Raw genomic sequence first — 25347 nt, forward strand, 5'->3', positions numbered from 1 at the left:
ATTTGACTTGTCAGCTAACAACAGATTGTAAATCTACTCAGGAAAGCCTGACAAATTCATGCTTTGTAATTTATGATTGCTTGAGCAGTTGTTTTAATCTACCCTAAAACTGCTTAGACCCAACACCTGCCACTCACTTGTCATTAATCTGGTATGTGTGGTGCTAGATACCATGTGGCTGTTTTGATCTTCAGACTTCAGCACAATATTCAAGCTGGTATTTGAATAAGATTTTTCCTCTCTTGTGATTAATATAGCGGAAAACATACTGTATCCTCTTCTAAAAAAAAAATAGTGGAGGGGCCATCATCTATGGAGTTAAGTGGGAAGTAATACTCAGTCACAAGATTCAACGACATCATGAAACACAAACTGTGGAGACCAGCTATTACCCTGAATTTAAGCTGCAGAAGTAATTTTCTCTGTATTCACTATATTGATGTAATTCGTTGCAGGCCAGATTTTTTTTTGTTTGATTCATTAGTAGTGATGTTGTTCTGTACTTAATTTTAAACAAATTTAAATAAAATAAATAAGCCAAACTATTACAGTGATAGAATGCTGAATCAAAGAGAATATTTCTGATATTGAATTGCTCAGTAAGTGGGGGAAAAGTCTTATATTTTTTCAAGTGTTATTATACAGTCAAAACTATTGGACAAACAATTTGATCGTCTTTCTTCATACAATTTTAATGTAATAAGGGCAATATAGGTTTCCTAATCCTTATATAACACTCAGTAAAGAGACTGAAGCTACTCAAAATTTATTTTGCTTTCTATATATAGTATTTTTTTTTCTGTGTGATACATTATTCTTTCTTCCCGATACCCATGTACAGCATGATTTAATCATACAGTATATACATTACTTTCAGTAAAGTGTCAGTTTGTCCTAGCCTAATAGTGCTTTTCATAAAAAAATACTGAAAATGTATTCTCCAAATAATATAAGTATGGTGATGTGAATGTAAAATATGTATGTTTACAAGATACCTTTTGTGTACCTTTTATTTGTTTCACCTTTTTAGAAGACAGGCCCTTTTCCCTTTATGTCATGGGCCCTGTCATGAACACTCTCCAAAATCATTCAACATCAGGCATATCTACACATAAATTGCCTATGTGCATTATAGAGAATATCGTAGTCTTAAGGTTTCAACATGTAAGATAACATCCTGCATAAGAAGTTAAATCAGCATGTCTCACTACTGTTGATGTAATAAGGATGTTACTGTAGGTAAAATAAATTACCTGTCATAAGGCAATGGTTTGTATGTTAAATAATGTTTAAATATTATAGTATTTTGATAAGAGTGTTATTTGTAGGTGTTAATGATGAAAGGGCAATGCATGCAGAAGCAGAGAGAAGACAGTAAAAAAAAAAATCTCTTGAAGTTTTGGTGCTGATGTTCCTGCCACAGTTTCAAAGAGTTTTTGAAAACTAGCCTCCAGTCTAAAAGATAAAAGCTTTTATAATGTAGATCTGTGCGTGCTAAACTTTCCTATTTTTTAACCAAATATGTTTAAGGAGACTTTAAAAAGAATACACTGCGATGCCAAGGTTGCACAGAGATAGAGGGGCAATGGGAGATTTTTGGTGAGGTACAGTTAAAACAGCAAAAGCTTTGGAAAATCTTTATCCTGAAAATTTAGCATTTCTATGTACGTGTCTGTGTGTCTGCCCTGGGCTGGCATTCCATCCAGGGTGTACCCTACTTTGCACTGATGCCCCCCCGCCCCCCCCCCCCCCCCCCCCCGCAGTCCAAAGTTGAAAGAAGGGGTTAGAAAATGATCAGTTAATATACAGTACAATACCCAAAGTCATTTTGTAAAATCAAATCCCTTGACTTATTTTGCATATGACATTTTTTGTCAAAATATCAAAAATCTAATTTGTTAGAGAAGAGAAGCAAAAGGAACAAGTCTTGGAAAATGTCATTAACCTGCTCTCAGTTAGAAAGTACAACATCCTAACTATTATTTTTCTTTCAGTCTTATTAGAAATCTCCTTCTAGGTAAGAAGCCTCAGTATTTTACCTTCTAGGAGGCCTTTTGGATGTCAGGTAACAGAATGTTTTAGCATGTTCATAGTAGTTTCCCTGTTTTGTAGTTTGGGGATTCTTCTGTATCTGTTTTTAAACAGACCTTTCAGATTGGACAGATATTTAGTCTTATGTTCCCTATAGTTACATTTTTTTTCTATTTCCAGCTGCCCAATTTTTGTTTCTGAGTGAGAAATGCCCTTGATGCATTTTCTGTTCAGCTTGTAAGCAAAAACAATTCAGCAAACCCTGAAAAGCATTTAAGAACTTTCTATAAAGTAATATTGGTTAGGATTATTGGTGATCTCTGAAAAAAGTTTCAAACCCTCAGGGAGATGCTTGAAGAAGGCCTTCTTCAAGCATCTCCCTGAGGGTTTGAAACTTTTTACAATAACAGAAATCACAGTACAGAAATACAGAAATCACTTACAATAACAATTGGAATTTTAAGCCTTTCTTGCTTAAAATTCCAGTCATTATTGTAAGCGATTTCTGGAAAGTTATCAAATGTACACACAGCTGGGGCATGCTCACAAGATTGGAAATGTATTTGTGGTGGTAATGTAATCTAGAAAATTGAAATCAGAGAAACAAAAATATACAAGGGTATATTACATATCTTCATGAATAAATAAAAGAAACAACTCTAAATGTATTATATTTCAATTACTAACCATCACATACATTTGTATAAGGAGAAGAGATGTGCTTAGTAAGGAGATGTCTAACAGTGGATTAAACAACCAAAGTCTCCCTCTTCTAATTAAAAATATATAAAGCATGTTATTAATAAATAATAACAAGGGAAACACATTATAATTCTCACTTTATTATTCTCATTTATTCCTTCTGTAGAATAGAAACTGTTTATTGCCATCACTTTAGAGAAAAAGCTTTCATTTTCATTGCTAAAACTTTAATGGTAATGTTTATCTCCCTAGAATCAGTACAAGAACTCCCTACAACCATTTCAAGTCTTATTCATCATGCATCAATGAGCAATAACTTTCTTGTGTTTATTTTGAAGCCCGAATATAAGCAGAGTTGATATCTCATGACGTAAAGTGTAAAAAGATATTGTACCTCTTTTGATGGGTATTTTTGCACTGCATGAATTCCTGGATATACTGTAACATTGTCAGTTATCATTTACAGAGATTTGTAAAGAGAAGTGAAGGACAACCCATTCCCTTGGAGATCTGTACACTATACAGTATGTAACACAAAACATGTCAATCACCAAGTGAGAGAGAAAGAAATGAACATAAAGTACAGTTTAAGTAAAACATAAAACATGAAAATGAAGAAGAAAATTAATCAAGAAAGACAAATCACCTTGTAAAAAAATAATTGTGAGATAGATAGATCAATGATGATGACTAACTGAAGAAAACAGCAGCCTGCAATTCTGCTCTGATTCTCATGGACAAAGGAGCATCATCAAAATAATGAATTTGAAGTTGTTGTTTTCATAAGAACCCTTCACCACACCAAAATGTCACAACTCCAGCAAATAAATCCAAGAATGCACTCCAAGTATGATTATCTGCAAAGAAAGAAATAGAAATAGGAGCTGTTTTTTGCATTTCTTACCTTTGGTTCTTGAGGTAGTGGTTATTTGCATACTGTACTTGAAACAAATTAAAAGGCAAAAAGAATGTACAAAGTGAAGAAAAGTGAACTTGAACATTTGTTTTAAACCGTGATTTGGAGAGGGTAAAAGCTGATTGATAAGAAGAGACAGCAATATGGTACAGCCGGTGAAGACTGTGATCACCTTGCTGTCTTCTCTATTACAGGAAAGGAAGACAAGATGCAACTTGACATGTGAGAGAGATCTTCAAGTCAAAGCCATGCACTCGTCTGTTTAATTTACTACACCAAGGGCTACAATTTTTAATTTAATAATATGCAACCTGTTTGGATCACTGACTATCAGCATTGATTTCATGAGGTTCATTCACCCCTGTAATTGATCTTTGGTTAACTTACTGTATGGATCGTTTTAGTAGAAACATTTTAATGAAAATGTTTAAATTTATTTATATTATTACTGATTAGTTTGCTGGAAAAACAACACTTCGATATATCTACTTCAATATACCCACCTTAAGTATTTATGCAGGTTATCAAGGGTTAGAAACAACAAATTGTTCCTCTTCTTATTATTGTTCTAATGATGCTTATTGCCATTATTGATCTTATAATCTCCTTCTGGGCTATGGAGATCTCAGATGTGTGTAGACTGAATCTGGGAGAATCGGTATGAAGTTTCATAGTGTAAAAACGGTTGTAGTAATCCCACTCCACAAGGTCACTCAAGTTTTTTTTCATTAAGCTGCACCCACCAGAGGTCTGCTGTTCTAACTTACAGTAGCAAAGTCTGAGCTGTGTAAAATGATCAGAGTTGTATGTGATGGTGGTTCATATTCAAGGGCTCTGTAGACTATGTATTTTAAAAAATGTATTTTAAAAATGACCCACTTCAAACTTTAATGGGCTTTTGCTTTCCTCTCACATTCACAGAGAGCTTCTACAGATTTTGGAGATAGCAAATGTCTCAAATTCTGAAAGCCCCTCCTGATACTGGACTGGAATGCTTTGAAATGGTCTTTCAGTAGAATACATCAGATTGCATTGCAAAACAATAGTCATTTTCTTACATTGTAGAATTCATACAGTATAATTCATAAACTATTCTTTGTACATAAAAGTTGTTTAGTCATTTCAGATTTTGTTTCCCACACAGCTCAGGATCATACAGTGCTTCTAAATCTCCCTGTAAACAGGGAAGAAAAGCATACACGAGAAACCCAAATCTTCTAAACCAGTCCTTCTTTTCGTCTTGCCATTCTTATGTAACTCAGTTTCTAGAAAAACTGATGGAAGACTTTCTGTGCTTTGCATCATTAGGAGGAGCATCAGGTAAATGGGAACTTAGCCATGGCATTGCCTCTTTGGTATATCCAGTCGCCCTTCGTTGCATCTCCAACCTAAGAGACAGATCAATTTCCCGTCCCTGGCAGGAGTGATCTATCCATTGAGTGTTATGTACTGACTGGCATAGCCATGACAATTAGAACTCCCACAACTGTGTTCTGCCTGTCCAGTCCTGATTGAAAGAGCATATTGTGAAGTAGGGAGGAGCTTCTGTATGGCGGTTAAGGGCTGCTAGCCTGGGCTTCAGCCCTGCAGCAGTATCTGACAAACACAGATGGAGCTTATTCTGGTAAAAAGCAATATAGGAAGAATAAAATAATGGACTTTTACAGACTTCATTTGTTGATTTGTATTTCCCTGAAAGAGTTCTGCTGGAGAGGGGAAGGGGGGGGGGGGTGATACTTCATGCTGCACAGATTTCACAAATTAGAGGGCAAAGATGCATTCTTTCCTGCAGGTACCATTTGGGAGACCCGATGCCCATTAACCAAACGAATGGCAGAAGAGAACAGAAAAAGTCAAAACTAATTGTCCTTTTTTATTTTATTTTAAATTCCTCTCTGCCAAATGGTCACTTAAGGCATTTTCTTTGTTTTCTCCTCTCTCTGCGATGATGGATGCTTCGGTGTGAGTCTTTTGACTCTTCTGTTTGAGCAGATATTGGATTTCTTTATTGTTTTCTCTCCTCCATCTCTTCCCTAGGCAGTGCAGGCACATCTGTGACGTTCAACAAAAACGGGGATGCCCCTGGACGCTATGACTTGTTTCAGTACCAGATGACAAATAACAGTGCTCCAGGATACAAAGTGATTGGCCAGTGGATGGATTCCCTTCAGCTCAATGTGAGTTATCTACAGGTGGTTTTGTTGTGGGTGGTGATGAGTCACAAAGATGATGTGACAGTGTTTTTTGACATAATTGCATAAAATCATGAGACATTCTCAGCAGCCAGGGCCAGTATCATCGCTAGGATTTAATATTCCATATACCCACATCCCTTCATGTTCATTAAGAACTGCATCCCTTAGTTTTATACAGTATACAATTACTTGAAGTATACAGTTGACAGCATGGTGTTGCAGTGGTTATCATTGCTGCATGGCAGCACTGGGGCCCTTGGTTCAATATGGAACCTTGGGTGCTATCTGTGTGGATTTTATATGTTCTCCCTATTGTCACGTGGGTTTTCTTTGGCTGCTCTGGTTTCCTCCCACTAGCTGAAAACACACTGAAAGGTTGACTAGCTTCTAGGAAAATTTGTCCTGGAGTGAGTGTGCGTGTCTCTGTGTTTATGTCTGTGTGTGCCCTCTGATGGACTGACATCCCATCCAGGGTGTATCCCGTCTTGCACCTGTTACTTGCCGTAGCTTCTGCTCCTTTCGTGACCCTGAACTGGATGAAGCAGTTAGAAAATGGATGTATGGAAGTTTATAGTTATCATGGTACATAACTATGTGAAATTAAATCACAATGATCAAAGGGAATTCAAAACTTTTCCTTTGTACCAGGTTGTGAAGCTGAAATGTACTGGATTTTATTGTTCTTATTTAGCAATGTGGTTCTTATTTTCTACTTTGTTTATTCCAATTAAAACATTAAAGCACCTGTCTTGTAATAAATGTTCTTGAATGTATCAAACTGAGTCTTGCAGTATCTCATGTATCCATTTGGAACAGTGTTAATTTCCTCTTTCTTGGGTGGATGTTTACTACATTTTGAAGAGTGTAATTTATACCTTACTTCAAAAGTAAAGCTTGATGTTCACTAAACCTTGATGTTCAACTTCAAATAGCTTGTATTGATGGTAACAAGCAGTAAAATTAGATATATATTTTGGCAGAGCACCGCAGATTGTGATGCAACGTCCTATAGCTAACTTTTAGAAAAAGTCTCTAGAACATGTTTGAAAAAATGTTAATTCTTTTTGCTATGTTGAGAACACATTTGCCTTGAAACCAAACCAAGCCGTGTTTTAATCAGCACTCTCTTTTGTTTTTGAAATGCGTGCAATTTGTAAAGTCCCTTCTGATCAGAGTCTTAATCTAGACTATCTTACTTTTTCAAATGTCATCCTGCAGCAACCAGGAATATTGTTTTTAGTCACAAATGTATTACAGATTGTTATAATCATATCAGTGGGCTTACATTAGGCAGAATACAAAGATTGAATAATTATGTAACATTTCTGTTGATGTCTTTCACAAGATTCTTGAATGTGAGCTTATGTTATTACATACCAGCACCCTCTTTAATATTCTTCAGGGCTGCTGCACAATTTTGCATTCTGGGTTTCAGTTGTCAACATTGTATAAGAAGACAAATGTGCTGCAGGTTCTGCAGGGTACAGTGATGTGCTGGCATTGTGGATCCTGAACACCAGCACTAATGTGTAACTATGTATGATGGAAACCCCCTTTTCACTCCATCTTCATCATTATCATTAATAATTAAACCATAAGATTGATTTTTAGAGCTTTGCATATTTCTTGAGGTTGGGCTTGTCTCTTTAATTATGGAAGTGCTACACGACTTCCATTCATTGCTACAAAAAAAGGGGTTATCGATCATGTTAAGTGCTAGTACAGTATATCATTGATACCTAACACATGCCTTGCAGGCATTTGTTCTAAAGAGTTGTCAACTTCATTTTTGAGAATATAGGTAATTGTTCATAGTTTTAGGTAAAGAGTATATTATAAAACAATAGTAGTTGTTTATGAAAAGGCTAATTAAAATAAGTTTGTTAGTAAGAATTGCTTTCTATATGCCTTTTAAATGATGCTGTTTGTATGTTTTTATATTTACCATTCATGATGTACTGTAGTAAGTGCTAGTACAGTATGTTAGTCAGATAGGACTAATACAGAACAAATGCATACTGTACAGTACCTATGCCTAAAAGTGTTGCGAGAATTTGTATTGGCTTGCAGGATGTACAGTATGTATCAAAGTCTATCATAGTCAATCATTCTGTGTTATGAAACAGATTGTGAGATAGAGTGCATCTATTTAATTTTAAATTGTACTTTAAGATGTGAAATTAAAAAGGAAAAGTATCGGTAGATATTTTCAAAATAGAAAAGCTAAATTTTAAGTGCTATACAATTTTTCTAATAGGTTAAAAATAATTTAAATTTCATTTAAGTGACTGAGAATTAACTTCAGAAAAGTTTTTAGTGGTTGTTGTTAGATGAGTACAAATTTAACAGTTAGAATTGAGCACTCAATTAACTGCAGCACAAAGCTGGGTAAGGAAGACAAATGAAATATGCAAACAGAGAAGGCAGGCACTGAAATAAGAGGCTATTGATTACCCTTTGCAAGATTCACAAGTATGGTGGTTGAGTCATTTGGTGCTGCATTGCCTGACTAGTTCTGTTAATCTTTAAAAAAAGTGTTTTAATCAAAACATTTAAATAGCTTTTTAGTACTGAATTTCACTATATAATCTAACTTATGACAATACACAATCAAAACAGATCAGTCTAGGTCTTACAGTACGTCAGCTGCTCATTAGGTACATACATATGGTAATTTACTGTGTAAATAATGCTAAAACATTTTTTTAATTATTTGAATAGTACATAACATTCCAGGTGCTGTGTGTTTTAGTATTTGAGTTAAGTTAGAATGGCCAAAACAAGTTGATGTGAATATCAGAATCTACTGTATATACTGTAAATAGCTGATCAGAATATATTATTTTAATAAAACCAGCAAACAACTAGAGTATGTCTTGTTTTGAATAATGAAGATCACCTGATTGCTATAAACCTGATTGAAGGCAGTATATGAGGGAATTTGCCTGGAGAATGAACTACTTTAGCGGTAAACAACTAATTTAGAGAAACATAACTTCTGAAGATATTTCTGAACTCTGTATTCCTTGAGTTTAGCATTAGCTGTTTAGCCATCAAATAGCCTTTAAATTTTTAAAAGGCACCAATAACACAGTTAAGAGAATGTAAAGTAAAATAAAAAGAAAAAAGGTAAAATATTCAGTTAATAGACCATTTAACTCTGAAATTAATATTGTAGCACTTTTGGGTTCACGTGGGTACAGTATGCGCCCTCACCACTCCCGCCTCAGGTTGGCCCTCCACCGTTGGGGCTCGAACCCGGGCCTCTAGCGTCAATCAACATGGAACCAGCCGGTTGAGCTAAAGGGAGATCTGCTATTCACAGGGAAGGGTGGTAATGTCACCGCGCTGGCAAGCCAGCTCATACAACCTGTAATGTCGGCTGTATGCATTACAATATACACCTTATCCAGAGTCTACGATGCCCTGATATGAATACAGTTGTAAATCCTGTGTCAACAGTAACTTCATGGACATCAGTAAGATGTGGCAGCATGCTGTTATTTATCTTTATTTACTGTATGTACATATTAAAGATGATTTTAGTAAATGATTATGTAATCTATCTCCTCTTATTATAGTCTGTTTTTACAGATCTTTAGAACTTACTTTTCCTTTTTGTAGGCTTTGTAGTTGGCAACATGTACTGTAGACATTCTACTATCACATTTTGTAGTTCAGTCAAGATATCGAACATTTCTGTTGAAATGATTTGAATTATTATTGTTCTTACCTGAAATCTTTTTTCATTGCTTTTCATTGAATGTCTTTTCCTGCATTCAACTGTTACCTGCACAGTATATTCATACTGCAGCAGTGTATTATTATTTTTTGGGGTGAAATGTACTGTATTTTGGTTTTGTAAATATCACAGAGGCCAAATGCATACTGTACATGTATGCAAATACTCACGCTTTATTTAGTTGTTTCTGTAATTAGTTTATTACTGTGTTGATGTACATGTGTAAATTTACACACCACACATTTTCAATTAGGGTATCTAACTACACATTATCTGTTCACTTTTACACATAATCCAGGTCAGACATACTGTATACTGTAGTATGCAATAACACTTACCCATTAACCGTTGCTCATTTATTGTGAAGTCATTCATTTACTCTAAGTAAGTAAATAAGTTCTAACTCATGTTGCAATTGTATAACTTGCAGTCCCTCCCTCTCATTTTGCACTACTGAGCAAATGCCATTCTGTTGTAGACTAGGTCCATCTGCTGCATCTGTGCAGAACTCGAAAAGAAATCTTAATTTTGTTATAGTACAGTATGTTAAATGTACTCAACTCAGTTTTGGAATTTCCTCCATGGGAATTAAACCCATACTTCAGTTCACTGGTTCTCATTTTTTGGCAATTAACTCATTTTCAAGATGTGTGCTCCATTTATTTCAAATAAGAAGGAAAAAGAGCTCAAATGGGCATTTGTGACCCACTTAGGAGCAGCCAGCAATCCACAAGTGGGTTGCCACCCACTGTTTGAGAAACTCCGCTCTAGAGATTTAATGGGGACATTTCAGAGACATGTCTTCATTTTCCTCAGTTTTCTAAAAGTAATTTGTATGAAGATTCTAAAGCCCCAGGAGAATATCTCATTATATATGTATTCATTTCATTAAGGCTCTAACATCCATAACTTATGTTTTATATTTAAAGAATTAAGAAGCTAAAGTTTTGCTATTCTCTTAATAGAAATTTGCACTTAGACTGATGTTTTCTTTATTTATAGAAAGTCTTGGGGCAGTTTCATCATGCTTTTTTCACCCCTTAGAGACTAAGAACATTATGTTTTGTGTTAACTGTTAAAACTTTGATCTATTTATTTCTCTGATTTTATTTTACTCCAAGAAAGTTTGGTAACAAATTATTTTAGAAACTAATTAATGAGACTTGTATAAATTATCTACAGCTAGCACACTAACATTCACACTTTGTTGCTGGTTCAACAGAGTAAACAGCAGTATAACAATAGCTACAGAGTGTAGCTGAATTGAAGAAACTTCAGAACTCAAGTGCGTCCTGTCACTGTGGTTTTAATAGGAGGTTTATATTTTTCTTCTCTTGAATAACCAGTGGTTGTCAGAGATGTCGTGAAACACAAAAAAGTCTTAAGACCTTTTTCCTGGGGTGCAGCTTTGTTTTTCATTCATGACTTATGTAAGGAATAGATTTTTATGTAGTGGAAAACAAGTCATATCCAAAGGAATGAATTAGGAAAACATGTTTAGGTAGTGCTATGAAGAACACACTGGTGTTCATGTTACTGGCATCAAGTAAGTTTCAAACCATTTTTAAATAAATATTCTTTGTTCTGTTAATTTTAATATTTTGAGATGCCTTTTGTTATCTTGTTTGCCTGTTTCTAGGATCACATGCACAGTACAGGAAGAATAAAAAAGCAATAACTTGTTTGTTTTCTCTCTTTCATTTTCCATCTTTAATGCATAGTATCTGCTGGTACTCCATGATAAATTGAGGCCTTTTCAATTTTCTAGTGCTTGTAAGATTAATTGCATTCATAATTATCAATGTGCCTCTGCAAACACGTACATTAGCAAAGCTCTGTGCATCCATAAATCCCGTTTCACATTATATTTGGACAAGCAGATCACTACATGTTTATTAATTGATTCTACATGGTTTGAGGAGTTTGTCTCACCTCGTTTATCTTTGTGGTGCAGTAAGAAAGCACAGTCTTGAGAATATTTTGTTTGTTTTCCTCCTGAAAGTAAATAAGTCATTGGAGCAGGGTCCACTGCAAATGCTTTGAGAGAATGGAATTGATAACCTCAGAAAAAAGCAAAACATTATTATTAATATCAGGGGTGCATTGATCTTTACACTCTTATAACTTCAGGATTCCATAGTCTTGAGGTTTTATTAATGTTGCATTACAGTCCTCATGTGGACTGCTTTACTAGTAACTGTAAGATGCCATGTTGAAAAAAATAAAACTGTAGAGCCCAAGTTTCCTTTTTTTATAGTTGAAAATAATTTAATTAATTTATTTTTTAATCTTTTTTTTAATGAATTGGAAAATAAAAGCCTTGTGAACAATTGTGCTGTTTAATGCTTATGTAGCATAATAGGATCTATTGCATTTTCTACAGGTGAGACATACAATATGCAATAGCAGTAAAGTAAAAACATTGTCATGTTTTTAAACTTTGAAACAATGGATACTGGTTGAGATTTCAGGTGAATTAAAATAGAGCTTGTTAGACACTGAAATACCCTTGTTATTTTTGCACAGTTAAAGTCTACAGCCTTTATTGTAATAAAACTGCCATTTTTAAGTTATATACTTGTCAGAAAGTTAGTTATTCCCTCTAACATTTATTAGAAGCACACTTCCTTTTTAGCCAAAATTATTGATAGATTTAGGAAATTTATAAACAAATTTAATTACATCAACTTTAAAGCAGCAACAGGGATATAGAGTATTCTTTTCAGTTTGCCTGAAACAGCTATATTTGAGTATTTTTCAGTGATATGTTGCTGAGCTTTTTGGCATTTTTGGAATGGAATGGAATTGTTTTCAGAGGCATAGAATCATTGTATAAAATTTAATACGTCTATTACCGTAGATACATCCTGTGTATACACAGAGACTTTAATAATGTGGTTATAAAATAAAGGTTAATTCCATGCTAAAAATTAAAATGAAGAAACACATTGTTTACTGTATGCTGTGGAGTATTTTTCATGCTAATACATCTTCCCACCTAGACTTTAATAATGAATGCACTTACACAATCTACATTTCTTAGGACCTGTACTCAAATTCTTTGTTGTGCCTTTCTGTAAAAATAAGGATAATAAGTACACTGTAATTTGTTTAAGACTATGAAAAATCTTCACAACTGGTTTCACACTCTAGAGTAGATAACTCACCAACACCTACAGCCAAAAGTGAGTTGGTACACGTTCTCTTTAAACACTCTGGATATACTCAATGCTGTACATTCAGTCATATATAAATGTGTGCTCTCAGTATACTTCAGATTATTTCATAGTGACATAGTAGTTTGAGAAGGTATGTAGCTGGATAAACGCACACATACACAAGGGGTCTGACCTACTTCTCTGTTTACAGCACCACAGTGGAATGTAAATTCCCAGATTGCACCAACAAACAATTCAAAGAAGCAGTTCACTGAATATGATGCAATGGACCTTAGTCTCTGAAAAGCCAGCCAGTTTTAAACTAAACGACCTCTGTGTTTTGTAAGGAGCTTTTAAGCCATTGATGCATTCAAGAGCATACTGCAGATTTCAAATGAATCCTATAATACAATTTTAAAAATGGAATTCAATATTGTTATTATAAATTAAGAACCGGTTTCCTAATCATTTTCTTTTCTAATGCAACAGCCCCTCATACAGTATGTAAACTTTTTATAAACCAGAATTTACCATGCCCCAGGAAAACAAATAAACACATTGTACATTAAAAAATTGCAGGCAAAAATAATTAAATAAAGTAACATTTTATTGCATTTTGAATGATGTATATCCTAATTTGTAGTCTCTTTAGAAAAGACTGGTGCACTTAGTTTCCAGTTTTGGATTTCAATGATGGTATTAATAGTTTAATTTACTTCTCAATGTCCTCATTTACTGACACACTCCACTGTACATTTTACTTGTGTACTTCATCCACATTCTGAAGCAGTTCAGGCAGTTCAAAGTCGCAAATTTGTAAAAGTGTCTTAAAGCTTGAACCATACAGTATCTAGTGTAAGATGTCTATGTTAAATGTTTATTAAACACAAAATACTTTATGTATTTTATACTGTAGATAGAACAGTAATTGTTCATTTTCCTTATGAGAATTAAGGCCTTGTGCCATGTGTTTTGTTTTATTGCTCTGCAAGTGCAATGATGGATAATTAGAAAATATAGAGGGATTGCAAATGGAATTTATTTTTATAAATACAAAATAGAAATTATTAATAGACTGACACAACAGTGATAATAAACAGCCTTGGCTGTACCATACAGCAGATTACAAGAAAGTTGGTAACTAAACCTTAATCCTGAAAACAGCCTGAGCCATATCCGAGGTGAAACGTTTGTTAAAACTTCTAAGAGTTTATAATGCCATTAGTATCATATAATGTAGACGATTTATAGACAATTATAAGAGATACAATAATACATTTTTACTGAAAATAAAAGTGTTGGGAGTGTGGAGAAGGCACACAGGAGTATAAGTAACTCATGATTCCAATCCCACCCCTAATCTCCCATCCTTCATTTGCAAAGCAAAATCCTTTCTGGATTTCATGAAGAGGTGCACTTTTCTTTTAAACAGGGCTCACTCTACAGTCAGACAATGTAGCGCATTGCAGCATGTTAAATATTGAATGGCTTGATGTGTGGTTTTGCTAGATAAATAACTCTGTCTCCACTCATTCTCTATATGAGTCATTTGTGTGGAACAAATAGAAGTAATTGCTGGTTCAAATAACTGTAAACTTTTGGACCGTCTTGGGTCAAAACAACATTTAAAAAACCGATCAAAACCATTACTTACTCAACTATAATTAAGTCTAATAATTATTGAGAAAATGACACCATCTGAGGAAAAAAAATACTTCTAAATAAAATTTATGCTAAATTCATAGTTTATATTACTTTTAATGACCCTGGAAAAATATCAAACATAAAGTTTGGTTAAGAAATCAATTAAGATGACTGATTGCTTAAAACTGAATTAAAGAATATAGCCTGTCAGCACACGTAATATTGTTGAATACAGGGACTGAGGTGTAAAATTGAAACTAATAGAATAAATAATTGTTTATTTTATTATTTATTTTATTATTTATTATCAAGTTGTGCTCAAAGCACTGAATAGATTTCCATGTCTTTCCATGATGTGCAAAGTGATCAATTTAGAGTCTCTCATAGAGGATTAAAGGATTCCAGCAATGAGCTATGATAAATGCACCAAAAGAGATCCCTTATTTGTTATCTCTTACAGTATCACTTATATCCTAGACTGCACTTGAATTATGTAAATACATACTGTGCTATACTGCCTTAGAGAAACCCAAGTCCACCTTAAACCAAATTAGAGCTGTTGTAATACAGCTTACAGCTGATATAATATTGCATTGCTTTTTATCATCATAAGCTGTAATACGTAAGCATATTGTATTTTTAAATATCCACTTCAAACATTCAAAACAAACTAAGTTGATATCAGGGATTTAATTTAATTGGTATACACTGGATTTACTCCATAAAAATAAAAATAAAAGGGTATATAGTTATACATATATAAATATTTAACTAAATATTTAGTAAACGTTTTATTTGTGTGATTCATTTTTTTATCAAGAAAGATTGTCCATTTGCAGATATTGATAATAGCAGTAGAATATTTTATCTTTCAGTTTTCACAAGAAAATCTATAGCATTTGGATTAGTTTCAATGTTCAGAAAAAGCTTCAGAGAATTTGAGAATAATACATAAAATACATGTTTAAGTTGCTCTTCCTGGAAACCCTTTGACATTATTCTAAACCTGCTCACTGAAATATCATAGAAGAGAGAGGGTCACAGGGATTGGAATATAAGTTTGTTGTTATAGTCTAGAAGCCACAAATAGCATAAATCAGTTTCTAAATGACCAGAATATGCTGACAGAAACTAACTGAATAATAGGCATGTAGTTTTAAAAACCTAATGGATTTTCCTAGAATGAATTAGGCCTCTAAAGCTTGGCAAGTTGCATCAATTACAATATGATCTTTGAGGAAAAAGACTGTAAGATTGCAAGACTCACCTGAAGTTTGAATAACAAAAACAACTAAATCAAATTAGTATTTTTCCATAATGTTCTAAATTGTTGCTTCAGAATTATATTATTACATTATGTAACAGACATATAAATTGTTGCCTTGCGAAATCTATGTTGTTTTATTTCAATATGAGAAAAGAATATTCATAACAAACTCATTAGGAAGATTAGTGTCATCAACAAACAATGCAACAACTCAGCAGCTGCAATTTTTATATAGTAGAAAGTTTATTGATTTGGTATCAACTAATGAGTGGGCTGAAAGTGATCATGCAAAAAAACAAGCAAGCTGCAGAACAAAGTAATCAGCTGAAAAGAAAAATGTATTGACATAACATGGTGAGATACAGAACCAAAACATCCTCTGGATGTCCAGAGCAACAGTGACACTTTCTGTAATGGTTGTGTAGTCTATAGTCTGAGCCTAATTTCTTGAATAATAAACCTGGGTTCAGTTCAACCAGTTCCCTGCTTTTAAAAAAATAATAATCTGTTGCATGATACAGTAAATCAATGACACTTTTGATTTCCCAAAGCCTAATATAAAAGAAATTGCTTTATTACATGAGATAATACAATCAGAGCTCAAGAGATGATGCCCAATATGGTACCCCAGCTAAAATGTTAACATTATTTATTTTTCTTCTGGGGGTAGTGTTGAATTTCATTTGATTTACTGGCTTCTTTTTATTTTCTTTTGTACTTAATTTTCAGCACATCCTGTGACTCTGTATGAGCTATTAAACTAAGTTCTTTTTACTGGCTTTATATTTCACCAATATACAGAAGAAGCTTTGCATAATCCTTTTTTCCCCTTAAAAACATTTAAAAGGGTATAAAAAGACGCTGCCTGTTACTTTAGGCTATTCTGATGTTGCTTTTAACTTGCTTTAGAAAACAAAATGAGAACAGTTGAAACATAATGGAACACACCACTACAATCACGCTACAAGATTTGAGAAAGTGTATAATAGCCCAAAGAAACAATACTGTATATTCAGAAGAGAGTTTTCTGTTCCCTTAATTAAATACATATATGCTTTTGTTCCTTTTTTATATATCTATTAGTTTGTTTTAACTACCATTACAGTATTGCAGTGACTCCCACCCCCGTTTCCCCCGTTTTTCCCTTACAGAGTCACTTATGCACAAAGAGAGGCAGGAGACGATAATTGCAACTCACAGCTTTTATTACGCTTTCAGTTACAACTCCTGTGCTAGTCATGGAGAGGTGCACATGAGAGAAGAGACAGCTATTGGGGTGACGTGAAACAGATCTAGAGAAGGGAAGGGATCCTTTTTATAGAGGGAACAGGAAGTGAGCCTTCAAATTAGAGAAAAGGGTCAGAGTGCAGAGAGTGGTCTTGACAGACCGCTAACAGGGCAGAATGTTACAGTATCAGTTCTATACAGTCTCGTTTTTATCTACAGTATGTTGTGTTTTTTCAGAATTAACAAAGTTAGAAAAAAAAATACCACTCAATTGTCCTTAAGATTTACAACAAATAACACATTTTAAAATTGGTGAACATATCCTTAAGAGATTATTTATTTTGTAGGTGTTATTATTAATATTCAGCGTGAGCCTGTTAGGGTAATGTAATTCTCTAGTGCGTGAAAAGGCATTGCAAGCCTGCTTGATGACAGGATATGATTTGTTCACTTGCCTGTGTGCAGTGTAGCTTTATTGGCTGGGTGAAGCCTGAGAAAGCACTGATCTCTTCCTGGGTGAAGACAAATCAAACATGTAACAAATCAGTAAAACATGTGCAGTATTATGAGATATTTATGGAACATCTTCCATTAATTAGAAGTTTGTTTTGTGCTTGAATAAAAAACAGTGAAGTATATCTATAACTTCTATCTGAAGACCTGATTTTTATAACAACATTAGTTGTTGAATGGCATTCTTTCCCAAACTGACACGTGCTATTGATAGATTTGTAACTGTGTGGACTTCTTCCACTAATTGTGGGTCTTGTCGCTTCTTAAACTAAAATGTCCTGTTTTTTTCAAATACTGTACCTACCTTGAATTACACAGGCATAATGGGAAGAAAATCGAAGTCAGGGGAACTAATTGAATGTATATTGAACAATTTGCCAAGCTGTGGTGTGGCTGCTCAATGAATGGGATTATTAATAGACAATTAAATGGCACCCTTTGGCTCAATCAGTAGTGGAATACTTCCTCAAGCAGAGATGGAATATGTTCTAATTTGGGACTAGTTTAACAGCTTTGGCTGAAGCACAAAATCCTAAATAAAACTACAGTAGATGCCTGTGTTGTTGGTTTTAGTTTGTTTCACAGGAGGTCACAAGGGCTTGTAATGATACCTCTAGGAAAGACTGGCTGCAGCCTACTTCACAAACTAAGCCTGGATCTCTGATGTGATCTGAGTTGTGGTCAGGGCAAGAGCAATGGCATGCCATCTTAGCGATGGAAGGGACTTCTCACTAAAGGAGGTAATGACATTCATCAATACTGTCAACTTTCATTCAAGCTGCTACAGTTTATTGTAAAACTCACATGCTCACAGCTAAGTAGGTTGAAATATGAGGAACAGCCAGGATACAACAGCCTTGTCATTTGTTTTTTATGTTTTCTTATGGTTTATCAGCCCTTTTCGATACTCTAATGTGGTCTCTCAATTATCATCTTCCACTGGTAAATCTGAAGTCACTGTATTCTAGTTTGTAATGGACTCGTAAATCAATACACCATTCAGTTGGATTTAAATGCATCTGCACTGCAATGTGTGATATAAAATACAAATTGAATTATGTACAGTATATGCAGGCTTATATTATAATACACAATGTGCCAGAATTTATTGTGACTATAAGGATTGTACTGTATTGCACAGCTTTCAATTCTGAGCTAAATTTAAACACTGTAAGAGAGGACCACCAAACTAATTTAAAAATTATTATTTAATAAGATACTATATTATCAAAGCAGATGTCAATGAGCAAAACCGATCTCTAACATCATCAAAAGGTTGTTACTGGTATTTATCCTTTGCCTAAGATATGTGCAAACACAGATTTTAGTTTCTTTGGAAAGCATAGTCTAGGGGTAAAGGGGTGTAAAATTTAGGATAATTCTTTTGGAAGCAGGTGGGTTTTGATGAGGGACTAGGAAGCGTGATAAGGGTAAGGAACTATAGTGGTGCCAAAGGAAAGAAAATATCTAACAAAAATGGAGCTGGCTAGGAAAGTGAGGGAAGCTAATCTGACTACAAAAGAAAACCCGAAACACACGGTCTTCGGCGTCTTCAACACCCTAGCTAACCTGCACTGACTACCCAAAACCATACAAGACAAATGGCACTCACCCGTACTAAACTAGTGTTACTAATACGAAGTCAACTAAGTGTGTAAAGTGTACCCAACAACCTAAACTAACCTTATATACAAAAGTTCACACAAAAACACAAGTGAACCAGGAATACAAAAAAGGGAAAACAAGAGTAATCAACAGGAGCAGGGTACAAAAGAACACAAAAGTTGAACATGTAACACTGGGGCAAGGTAATGGCAAAACAAGGATGAACACACAAACAAACAAAAGTACAAAGAAACTAAGAAAAAAACAACAAAACAACAAAGCCGAAGCTATACGAAAATACACACACACAAAGCAAAACAAACCAACAAACGAAGCCGAAGCAATAACCAGAAGCGAAGCAAAGCGATAACCAAAACCAAACAGGACCAAAGTCAAACGAAAGGCCTCTCCTTGCTGAAAACCTCCATGTTATATGTTGAATAAGATGTGTTCTGATTGGCTGAGAGCTAATTGATGACGACGTCATACTGAAAGTGTGGTGTAATGGTGGGCCAATGGGGAAGGGAGAACAATCAAGGGTCAGCAGTGTGGACATAACAGAAAAAACACACACAGAACACACACTGGGACGTAACAAGTGTATATACAATCAGTAGCTAAATTACAGACTTTGACTGAATGGGCCATCATTGAGTTATTCTGGACAACATCTAGGAGGTGTCGTTACACCCTGTGTTTGAATTCTGAAGGACCAAGTCTCAATTAAGATGCAAATCTACATAATCTGATTAAATTAATGAATTTGTATCTGCTATGAAAATGATAGAACTCACTTCTTCTGATCCTCTGCATGGATCTGGACTTCAAAAGACCAACTATCATTGCTTTGTGAAATCATTGGAGTGCATGCCAGTGGTTTGTCAGGACTTTGTTAAAGTAAATGAAAAAGGCAAGCGTGAGAGAGATCAGACTTTGTGTTCCGTGCATTTCTTTATTACCCTGTTCTTTAACGCCTTACTTGTTTCATATCCTGTTGAAATTGCCTTCAGTACAACTCTGTCTCTTGAACTTTAAAAACAATTTGTCATGTTAACTTACTGCTGCAGTATACACTGCTTTAGATGAAACTCACTGCCAGGAAATGTACGGAGGAAGCTAATTAGTTTCACAAAAAGCTAAATAGTACATTGCAAGGAATCAAGACCTGTAACTCTAAAGTATTTTGTCCTCTTCACTTTTATATTTGAACATTTTGTTTTTTTTTTATCATTCTGTGTCACTAGTTGATACTCTATGTACAGTACACTTAATTGCAATGAGGTGTAATGGATATAAAGGAAATAATACTGTACAGTAAATAAAAATAACTTTTAACAGAATATTCAACTAAAAGGAAATATGGTACAGTGATCTACAGGTTGTCTAGTCCTTACACTTTCCCCTCAGCAGTTACCCACCAGGTCACACTCCCCCTATTAACACTGAACAATTAGACTTGTGATTTCCTTCCTTTTCTGTTTTTAAATGGGCAGCACTGCTATCATAGCTGTGCACCGTATAATAGTTACTTGTCACTGCGAGGACTGAAAGCTTGATATTAGTTGGTTATGTTAATATTTATATGGATACAGTCAATTATCTTCCTTTTTACACATTTATCTGCACATTAGTTGCACTGTTTTTGAATATGAAATAAACCACTTTAGTAAGAAAATATTACCTGTACCTGTGACTATAGGTGATTGTAAAATGTCATAACATTTAAAAAAATGGGACAGTCCTAAGGCTACCTGTAGATTTTGTGTGCTGAACAATAGATAGTTGTGTTACCATAGGATTAATATTGTGAGCATGGAATACCTGGCTAAAATTCTGTCGCTGTTTTTAAAGCATACTCTTACTCCCAAGTCATACAGCAAACCAAAAACTGAATAATCATGCCATAGCAGAACTCAACATACTATAAGTGGAAGGTCTAAAGCACTACAGCACCATAACAGTCTCATTAGGGGCTTTGTTACACTCTTGCCCTCTGAATTATCTGAGTCATGACAATACCGGAGCTTGTGTAGCTCAGGCAAAGACAGGATTTTATCTGTTTCACAGGGATATTCTCAACCTTAAGGCACATACTGTACTGTATTACCTTCCATCAGCAGTATCCAAGAATTCCAGTAGGATTCAATGTTAATGGGAGTTCTAGGAGGCAATGTCATCATAAGAGTCTTATTTTAATATTATTGTGAACCTGTGAAATTTACAGTAGTCCTCACGTTGTTGTATTGGTTACTACCTAAATTTCCTCCATCTTACTGACAGAGTGGAAGGAAGCCCTCTCCAAATCTAAGTGTAAACTGTACATTATGTGTGTGCTGCAGCCTAGTAGCTCAATGTGATCTGTCTTAACAGTAATGGTTAAACTGAAGAAGCAAAAAGAAACACAAAAGGAAGAAAAAACTAATATTCAAAAAATAATAAAATGTGTTCATATCATATTACAGAATATTGAGTTTCTCATTGTATTCTTGTATTCATTAAAATGCACAATTGTGGAATAAAAGTCTAATCCATAAAAAGGAACAATTAAAGGTTTATTCCATGAAAAGAGAAGAAAAGAAACATAGCGTTTTGGCTGTAGAGCATTCTTCGGGCATCATAGCCCATAAAACTTGATTTTACATACATTTGAAATAATCATTAAGCAATACCTCCACCATGATGAAGATCAAGAAGGTTGACAGATACAGTACATCTGTATTTTTTCACTATCAATAGTTTCCTGCATACTTTTACAGTAGATCAAATTGCTTCCTTTTTCATGAAAAATAAGTCCTTGAAGAAGAATCTTGCTTTGTTTCCATAGCAACAGTTAATCTCATTACAATTTCCACACCATGCTTAATTATGAGCTCTGGGACTCAAGAACCCTAAAGTCCAAATGATAAATTAAACCCCAGTGGTTGTCTCTAAATTGCTTCAGGTAGTAACCACAAATGAAGCTAACGAGTATCTGGAGAACACTACCCCCCTTCCCCAAAAAAGACATCCCTGCCAGAGCTTGAGTGTTGCAGTCACTCTTAACTGCTGTTAAGTGTAACTGAAAGGTCTTTATCTAAGGCATTTTCTTTCAGTGAGTAAATTGACTCAGAAAAAGAAGTCCAGAACAGAGGTTAAAAGGGAGTATGAGAAACATAAGTAAGGCACTATTGGAAAGTGTACAAAACAGTATAAACAGTTAAAACTAGATCCTGTCACTCTACAGCTCAGATTGCAGTGACAAAAGAAATGCCTTTCTATTGTTTACTGTACTGTATATGGAATGGTAATGAAAGATTGGTACCTGTATAGATTTTGAAGCACAGAAAATAGAACAAAAACATCACTTAAATCTAAGCAAATTAGGTTTTAAGATACTTCACTTATTTCAGGAAATTAGAAAGACAAAGATAACCACTTCATATTCTTACTTTGTAAACAAATGTCAATTGTAATAATTCCAAAATATTTTTTTTCTAGGGAGCTTTAAGCTAGAGCAGTATCTGAGCTGCATATTTATAAAGGTTTACAAAGGTCTTATTAACAGGAAGACCCAAATGTAGGCCCACTTTCCAACTTTCAGACTCGGGTATGATCACTTTAGTAAATTAAGCACAAAAAAAACAACAACAATATGATAAAATGCAACCAGCACAACCTGGAATGAATAGGCACTTAGATCTTCTCAAGGGCACTACATGAAGTGTTTATTGTAGTAGGCTGACTTCATTGCTGCAATTTTTTATTCCTACATGATTTCTTTCCTCAGTTTCATCCCCTCATCCTGTTGTCACCCTCGGCACATGGATTAAGTGTGGGCTGGTAATAAGGCAGCAGTTTGTTGGAGTCACTTGTGATTTGATGGCAGCATCCAGTATGAGTGCTGCAATTTCACTAGAGGTGAAAAAGGAGGCCATTGCTTTCGACGGCTTGGGTGGTGAGAGAAGTTGCCTGACATTAGATGTATTAGTTTTACAGCAAAATGGAATTACTGGCAAGCGGCACCATGGCCTCTATGAAGCATTAGAAATAAGGAATGGCCTTGAATGATAACATTCAGTAGCTACAGGCATAATAAAAGTCGATAGAGATCCTCCTCACGTTGGTCTTGATTGGTTCATGGTTGTTTATTATTTCTACTTACCCCACTTTGCCTGAAGAAGTGGGTCTTGTAAAACATGAATTATAAATTATAAAACCAGAAAAACAGAAAATGCATTGAAACTCCCATGGAATTTTAAACTGGCGATATGGAGAGGGGCGAGTTTATTTTATCTCCACCCAAAGCATATTGTTCTCTCTCATTTCTTTAGATACATTTTGTTTACACCTAAAATTGGTGCTGAAGGCAACTGACACCGTGTCACTCAGCATTCAAAACTGACAAAATATATGACTTGAGGACTGAGAAAGGTCATTGCAGCCATGTCAACCTGACAGAAATAAGAAAAAGACTTTTCCCTCTCCAGAGAGTTTGTTGATTTGAGACAAGAATGCAGTTAAATTGCATTGCCCACCTGCTTAAAAACTCAGGAAGCTGTTCTGTATTGTATGTGCATCTCAATTGGATGTGAGGTATTCAGTTCACAAAAAGATTACAGTTTAATAAGTATAGGGCTTAAAAAAGTAGGGGCAGTACCAACCATGACACAGGGAACTAAATTAAAACAGCATCCAGATTTATGTTATTATAACTGTATCTTATTTAAAACAGTGTCCTGCAGTTACCTGTGTTTGAGATTAACAAGGTGAACCTGCAGAGATTTGCGGCTTGTCAGACATGTACTGTAATTTAAGTTGAAAATTATGTCGCTTAGCATATAACAAGCTTTGTATGGTGGCAAGAAAAATAAAGGAGGAGGGAACAGAGGGGAAAAAAAAGATGAGAGGGATGCAGAGCAGATTGTCGTTCTGCTTCAGGTTAGTTCTATTTTAACCCAGGAAGATGGCTGTGTTTCTATTGTTCTACTTCTGGAATGTTGCAGTGTGTCTAATATGCCAGTTTGCAAGTGCGTCATCAACTTTAAATACGCTTTTCTTCCTCCCTCCCTGTGTGTCAGGCTTGCTTTCACGGTTATGCATGAAGAAGACAGCATGTAGCCTGTGGCCACCTACAATTGTTAAGTAATTTTGTAAGCTTTTACATGATTTTTTTTCCAAAAATAATTTTATATTATAATGGTTTTCATCATTTATTTTTGACAACCACTTTGCTTTAAAATATGTGTATGATTCTAGATTATTTTTCCTTTCTGGAATGTTATATAATGGCCTGTACGTTTTCAACATTTCTTTGAGGAAAATTTCAGGTTAGCTCATTCACTTAATTTTAACACACCTTTATGAGTTCCTTTAAGTAATTATAGCATAGCAGGTTTTGGCAGCATGACCTTTGACAACATTAAATTTGTCACATTAAATAACAGTCCCCCGGGAAACTGTTAATATTGGTTTAAAAATGTTCTGGGCACAAAGAAGAGTTTCCTAGACTTGATTTTATTCAAATCACCTTTTGAAATTGAAAATTAACATTCAAATAACAGTTGCCTACAGAATCAACAAAGCGAAGAAGGGTTACTTAGTTATCACCCGCTTGTTGCTTATTAGTGATCTCCTCTGCAACCTCTGCTTTTGAGGTTTCCATGGTGATGACAGTTAATACAGAAAGTCGATGAGGAGGTCAAAAAAATACCTGTTTAATCTTTTACCTTTTGGGTCTTTTGCTCAATTTGCTGCTCAAATTTCTATCTCTTTTCCTCTATTACTTAAGCATTTAAAATAATTTCATTATAAAGCCATTGAAAAGTTAGTCTTTTTACAAGACCTTGTTAGTGTGTTCTGAAAACATCTGTTAAGTAATGTCAGTTCTTAATTGACATTCTACTAACTCAACTTGAATATTGATTTAGGCATCATAGCATATTAAAGGACAAATGGCTGCAGTGTTTGTGTTTGAGGTACTGTATTATGGTATTACGGTTGAACAGTATAACACAATGTGCTCTTTAAAAAAAAACTGTATTTTGTTTTTATCTTTAAAAGGCATGTTCATCATAATCCCATTCAGGTATCTCATTTGAACAACCTTACATACCCATTACTACTGTACAGTATATGATATTGACAGAGTCTTACCATCTTAAAACTGGCACTACAAATCATCGAAGTCTTATACAGAATAAAATTGCCCGGTTTTCTTACTGTTCTTTTACACTGGTAATACAAATATCAACCTTCCATAATCATCTGCATTACAATACAGGATAAATGAGAGCAGTCTACATGGTACTGTATATTTGTTTTTTGAGTGTTCCATTTAGTTCTTAGCATTTTGTCACCGTTGTATTATC

At 34.7% G+C, this 25347-nt stretch overlaps 1 protein-coding gene across 1 annotated transcript in view; it reads left to right on the top strand.

The window, feature by feature from the left end:
* The window catches only part of grm7 (glutamate metabotropic receptor 7), a 237310-nt gene that overhangs the window by 171896 nt on the left and 40067 nt on the right, over window positions 1–25347 (top strand). The window contains exon 7 of the mRNA XM_088636642.1: window positions 5687–5826. Coding sequence (XP_088492768.1) covers window positions 5687–5826 — 140 coding nt within the window. The remainder of the gene's footprint in view (window positions 1–5686; window positions 5827–25347) is intronic.

This window comes from Lepisosteus platostomus, chromosome 6 (genome assembly GCF_059453375.1).
Source record: "Lepisosteus platostomus isolate fLepPlt1 chromosome 6, fLepPlt1.hap1, whole genome shotgun sequence".
Taxonomy (NCBI): domain Eukaryota; kingdom Metazoa; phylum Chordata; class Actinopteri; order Semionotiformes; family Lepisosteidae; genus Lepisosteus; species Lepisosteus platostomus.